The sequence below is a fragment of the Ruditapes philippinarum genome, unplaced genomic scaffold (assembly GCF_026571515.1).
Source record: "Ruditapes philippinarum isolate M1 unplaced genomic scaffold, ASM2657151v2 ctg63_1_1_1_1, whole genome shotgun sequence".
Lineage (NCBI taxonomy): Eukaryota > Metazoa > Mollusca > Bivalvia > Venerida > Veneridae > Ruditapes > Ruditapes philippinarum.
In genome coordinates, this window is record NW_026866221.1 from 165,023 (window position 1) to 171,150 (window position 6,128).

A 6,128-nucleotide genomic window follows, 5' to 3' on the forward strand; every position below is an offset into this window, starting at 1 on the left:
TCGTTGAATAAAATTATATTATGCTAGCCTCTGGCGAACATAATATTATTTTATTCAATGAGTGCAATAAATTCAGTAATGAACTTACACGAATTTAATATTCTATTTATCACATACACAATATAAATACCGTTTTTAAAAATTGAAATAAGAGTAATTTTCCATTGACGCACCTATAGTATAACGCTCACATTTAGCGCGTCTTTACATTATATTTGTGTAACGCTAATAACGTCACGTCAAAATATATGCACGGCTGCGCAATAGCATTTTTACGGAGTCTCAAAATCGGCACGGGTGTGTGAAAAATACATTTATGAAAATGATGCAATATTATCTTTTGAGATAAATTCCGTAAATATGTTAGCTAGTAGAATTTGGGTTACATAGATTCCAGTGTCTACAGACAATTGTTCATTTTTGGTAGTTGTCGAACAAAGAAACACTTACAATACAAAAGAATACTTCGTAAATTAGATATTAAATAACACAAGTACCATACAAAAGAGTATTCTTATATATCTCAATTGTCAGTAAAGCAAACCTTTATAATGCAAATAAAGACTAAAGTGAAAATTATAGTATTTAAGGGGCTGTATAGAAGTAATGTTAAGCAAAAACATTGTGTCCATTTAATACTCAAGTTATTGAATATATCACAACTTTATTTTAAATTATCAAAAGACATTTATGCAATCATTCGTATATATATGTATATGTTCAGTATGCTACTGTTCATGCGCATATGCTAGTCACATTCTTGATCGTAAAGGCATATCAATTCTTCATATAACTTTAAACCATCATTTGCATTACACGGGATCTGTAGATTTGGCTTAAGAAGGTATGCCAGTTCATGGAATTCTGCTCTCTCTTTTTGTTTGGGGGTAGCATACATTTCTTGGCAAAGATTTAGTTCAATATCGTCAACACTTTTCCCCATTTCGTATCCACCAAATAATTCTGGAACGTAAAATAATATATCTGGCTTACCAGAAGGAAGTTCGTTTACACTTTTCTGAGGTCGGATATTGTGTAAATTCCAGTGTTTTGCAATACGGTCTAGTTCTGCTTGCAGAACATCCATAAGGCAAAAACGGACACACTCTATATGTATCGGATTAAGTGCATTAAATTTGCCAGTATCTCGCAAATCTTTCAGTTTATTTATCCACCAGTGTATTCCTTGACGTCGCAGGTAGCTCCACCAGGCTTCGATTCGTTGGTTCGAGGTACTTCTCCCAAACATAGGCTCTTGGTTCCAGACATTGAATCATTGTGGTTCCGTCGAAGTAAGGGTTGTAGAAAACTGATGTGTGTGTTTTCAGTGCCACAGTCAGCTCTTACAATACGAGGGACAAGTTTTAAAGTCTTAATCGATTCAATATAATAATCAGCGATGCATTTTGGATCGTTATTACTTGCCCCAACTTCTAACCAGATAATTCTACGACTATACCCGTCTATTGCTGCATGAATACACAAACCAAATTGTTTAAGTTTGTCGTATCCGTCAACGTGCCAAATATAATTTGGGCCTTGTGCACAATATTTCCTTCTAATTAGCCTGTGGGCCTTTCTCAAGCGTACCCCTTCAGGATCTATTTCTCTCATTAACCGCATTACATCATGCCTCTTAACTTTTAATTTATAGTCGTACATTAAACGACGCCACATACTTCTATAGCCGATACAATTTCCACTGTACTGAAGTTCTTTCTCTATCAAATCTTTAATAACGTCATCTTTTGCGGTAAGAACATCTCCTCGGCGGCATAAATTATTCGCCTTCAATATTCGCTTCAAGTGCCGTATGCTGATTTTAATATTGTGTTGAGAAAATAAAAGAAGAACGATTTCAAAGTACTTAAAACCATCCCTGAAATATTCTTTCACCAAGTTTAGTCTAGACTGTTTATTTTGATTCACTGGTGGTGTTTTATGAGGTACAACAGCTCCTGCATGGCTTATCAGAATTGTTGAGAACAGTACAACCCTTGCACCCCAAAGCATTTCCATCTGACCTGCAATTTACAAAAAATGATTGATAAACATAACTACATTAATTATGCTTTTTATTGATATTTTCCCTTTCCATTGTGTAACATCCATAAGTAGCACAAAGGGATCGATACTTGCGCCGAGTTTTGAGTTTTATTTTAACCTTTATTCAACTGATGTTATAAATTCATTATTTAGAACCAGCTGACGTTATTTCTGGCATGCATGAAGGCGCCAGAATGACATCATAAATTATAGAAGTTGTATGAGTTGGTGATAAAATTGGGATAAAATTGATTTATCTATCTCCGATGTAAAAAATACTAAAATAAGACAGAAACGTACGATACTTGAAATAAAAATGCATTCTTCATTATTTTTTGTTTGTTAATTACCATAGTGTCAGGAGGATGTTGAATAGAACAGCCAAATGAGAAAATTGGCAGCGGCATAATATCCGCTTGAAAAAAAAGCCTCAATAATCTCCATTACTTTGCTCTTTGTGGTCATGTTAGAAACAAAATAACATCGATCTGAGCGGTCTTTATCGGCTATTAAACACCTATTTGTCGTTTTGATGCAAAATGTTACCACTCAGGAAAACGGCCTTCCTGGCTAATTTGGTGTTTAATAACCGATAAACACCGCTCAGACCGATTTTATTTCTCAAGTATATACAATGTAAGACCAAAAGTTCTATAGTACCAGCAGTGATCATACTGCTCTATATATGGTAACATGTAACATTTAAGATACACCAGCACATATAGGATTTGATTTAAAAAAAAACAACATTACATACCCTCTGTTACTGGTTTTTGTCTTGTGCTGCGTAACAATGTAACTTTTCACAGAAGTGTACTTTTTGACATCTATTTTGCACCATGTGTTCATTATTTCCCGCCACTGGCAGATAATAAGTTATAGATAATAGGTAATAAGTAATAAGTAATAAATTATAGATAACGGGGTATATGTGCTAAATAATGATTATTGGTTTTAAGTAATAAGTAATAATTATTAAATAATAAATGTCCCTCCAGGGCTTCCGTAGATATTATTTAAACATGATGCATTTAAATAAAATGCAGTTAATATTTTTTCCAAGGAACTATAAATATACTCTATTGTATGGAAGCCCTGGAGGGACATTTTAAATTGATATTTAAAACTTAAAACTTATTATTTAAAATTTAATTCTCAATATTTAAAATTTAATTTTTAATATTTAATACTTAAATCCTATAAAAAAAATGGTGGCGGGAAACCATTTCACTGACAGATTAACGCCACAAGTAGCGGCAGCGAGAATACGAGTAGCGAAGGAAGTAAAGTAATTTGGACTTTATATACAAGAAAAACTGTTTTGAATCACGCTAGGACACGCACATGCACTTACTATCATGGTAAGGACTGGCTTGAGCGGGTTTATTTATTTATTTATTCTTTTGCAAAAGACAATCCGTCCCAGATTGTAGGGGTTAAAGGTCAGAATTAGGCTGAGGGGATTATAAAATAACTTGGAACAATTGTTCACCGCCATGACAAGGTGTGTCGCGCTCAAATGTCAAGGTCATATTCAGCGGTCTTTTTTATACCTACATTGACTCGTCCATTTTTGATGCAGTTCACAGCGTCTGCTATAAAATAAGCATTACAATCAAGCAGGCTGGACATGCTGCCCTTGGGGATTTAGGTACTGTAAATCTTAATTGAAAAGCCTTGATTTTAAGACGAGTGTTTTAGGGCCACCATCATCCTACTAGTACGATCATCGATTTGCATTGGAAATTTACATAACCAGTCTTATAGGTTGTAGTAGTGTGCTTTTATTGTACTCAGTTTGCAAAAACTCTGCCATAGGTTTGGTAAACAAAACTTTACATGTAGATAAAGGGGCAATCTCTACATCTAGCAGATTATGTACTTGAAATATAAAGTTTGCGCTCAATGAAAATAAATTGATTTCCCGATCTGTTGCAGATTGGACCCACTGTCCAAAAACTCTAGACTTTCCAAATTCTGTTGCAGAGTTATGTTGGACCTACTGTCCGCAAACTCTGGGGTCATCACAGTACGCCTCAGTACCTACTGTACTGGTTATAGCGAATGTTGGGCTTCTTGAAAAGTGAAGTTCCCTACTGGAACTGAACACTTTGCCCATTCTTGTAGCAATCCATGTGGAAAATATACTAGTAAATAAATGATCAAATCAAAAGCAGGAGTCAATTTTTATATCCAGAGAATTGTCACTTTAAATCAAATTATGAACAAACAAATTTGGTATTTAATCCATTTCACAAGAGTGATTAAGTAATTGCATTAATGCATTGAACAAGAATAATTAAATCACTCTTAATTATAATAGTAACACATGAATTAAGAAAAAATATCTGCGGCCACTCTGATAGGATACTTTTAGCGTTCTGCTTGGTCATCTGATAAGATCATATGTTCATCTCATTAACCCTAGGTGGCCCAGTGCAGTAGAATGATAAATAAATACAATTTCAAATAAGAATATATGCTGAAAGACACATCATTTTACCACAATTTATCAATTTAGAGGCGTTCTGAAATAAATTGCATCAACCCATTAATTGTACAGCAACAAATTGACTGGTTTACAGTATTGCAACATATTTTAACAGCTGATTTTATCGGTAATGATTGGGAATGTGTAGCTGAAACTTTTAATATAAGTTATAATATTTTCAAAGATTCTATTATTAATGTTTTGAAGGTTATTTAGTTTGACATCAGTTATATGATATGTCCCACTAAGGCCAAAATTGTATGAAATTGATTGTTAATAAAAGCTCTTATATATTTCAGGCAACTGCTGTGAAGAGACAAAGCAGTGCATATGAAATGAAACTGGGATGGCAGAACTACCGAGATGGAAAGTACAGAGTTGATACTGAAGCAAAAGGTGGATAAGCACGAATGATGTATTACACATTTTTGAAAGTCTGGCAGTAGAAAAATAAGAAATCAAGCGCTTAGTTACAATTTCCCGGACGGAGAAAGTAACATGGGTAGTGTGGAGGACTACGACTTCTCATTGGCTTTAGCATCAGGACAAGTGATTGACAATTATACTGATGAAGACTAAAATTCATGCAGTTTCACAGAGTATTTAAGAGCTAACAGTTTGTATGCGTCATAGTGCCATATATGCCCGAGATAAATAAAAAAAGAAGGAGAACAAAACTTTCATGATAAATTGAGTCCCTGTAGAAAAGGGCGACAGAACTATTAACATAAAGTACAGCAAAATTAAGCACTCATTATATTCTTAAGAACAATCTGAAGTATTTGCCAATCAATATTGCGGTATTTTAATGAGTCTGGGAGTCCAGAAAAAGATAATTCATGAATATTATCCGTTTGAAGATGAATATGTGGTTTCTAGAATAGAACTACAGAACACAGTCTTCCCAGAAAGAGATGGAAACGTTTATAATTGTCCAGAAGCTTCATCGTAGCAACATTTTGTATTGAATGGGCCAAATCAAATATTTGGTTATTTGACGATAGTAATTGTTTGGCTCTTGGTAAATCACAATCGTTCATAATAATAATTACATTCATTTAAAAATGGTTGATAAACGAAAATTTATTTTGTAGTGGTATCACTCGTTGTTCTGATTTCATGTGAAATTGTATGCAACTGACATATATTTTGTAGCCCTGTGATAATTATAAACATACAAACTAATTTACAATTATAGATTATGATGTGATTATGATTATTATAATAATGTTTGCTTCTTAAACACTTTTATCAATGTGAAAGATTAGTTTTTGTACATGCCAAATGCTAAAAGCACATTTGTGGCATATGTTTATTTTTAGTGACAGTTCATGTTCTATTAAGTTAAAAAATAATCATTTTGTTGAGTTTGCCTACTTGAGCATTCTGTTCTCACCCACCCACATGGAAAAACTTGCTATGTGTTTAACTTTACCTGAAAACATAAATCGTGTTTATGAATTTCCTTTTATTTTTATGTTGTCTACCCCAGATTGTTATCAATTGGAAGTTGAACCTGAAGCAAATTATTCATTGATGAGTGTAAATACCTTTGATTTTGTACTTTGATTAGTCACTGTAATTAAAGAGT

The 6,128-nt window shown here is 33.5% G+C and overlaps 1 protein-coding gene across 1 annotated transcript; it reads right to left on the minus strand.

The window, feature by feature from the left end:
- Window positions 1–268: 268 nt before the first annotated feature.
- Window positions 269–1,251, minus strand: LOC132731806 (uncharacterized). The gene has a single exon (XM_060718068.1). It carries the CDS (start codon window positions 1,247–1,249, stop codon window positions 749–751), a length of 501 nt encoding a protein of 166 aa, XP_060574051.1. The 5' UTR covers window positions 1,250–1,251; the 3' UTR covers window positions 269–748.
- Window positions 1,252–6,128: the final 4,877 nt, after the last annotated feature.

Coding starts and splice junctions, on each gene's coding strand:
- LOC132731806 (XM_060718068.1), bottom strand. CDS start 1,249: ATGTTTGGGAGAAGTACCTCGAACCAACGAATCGAAGCCTGGTGGAGC.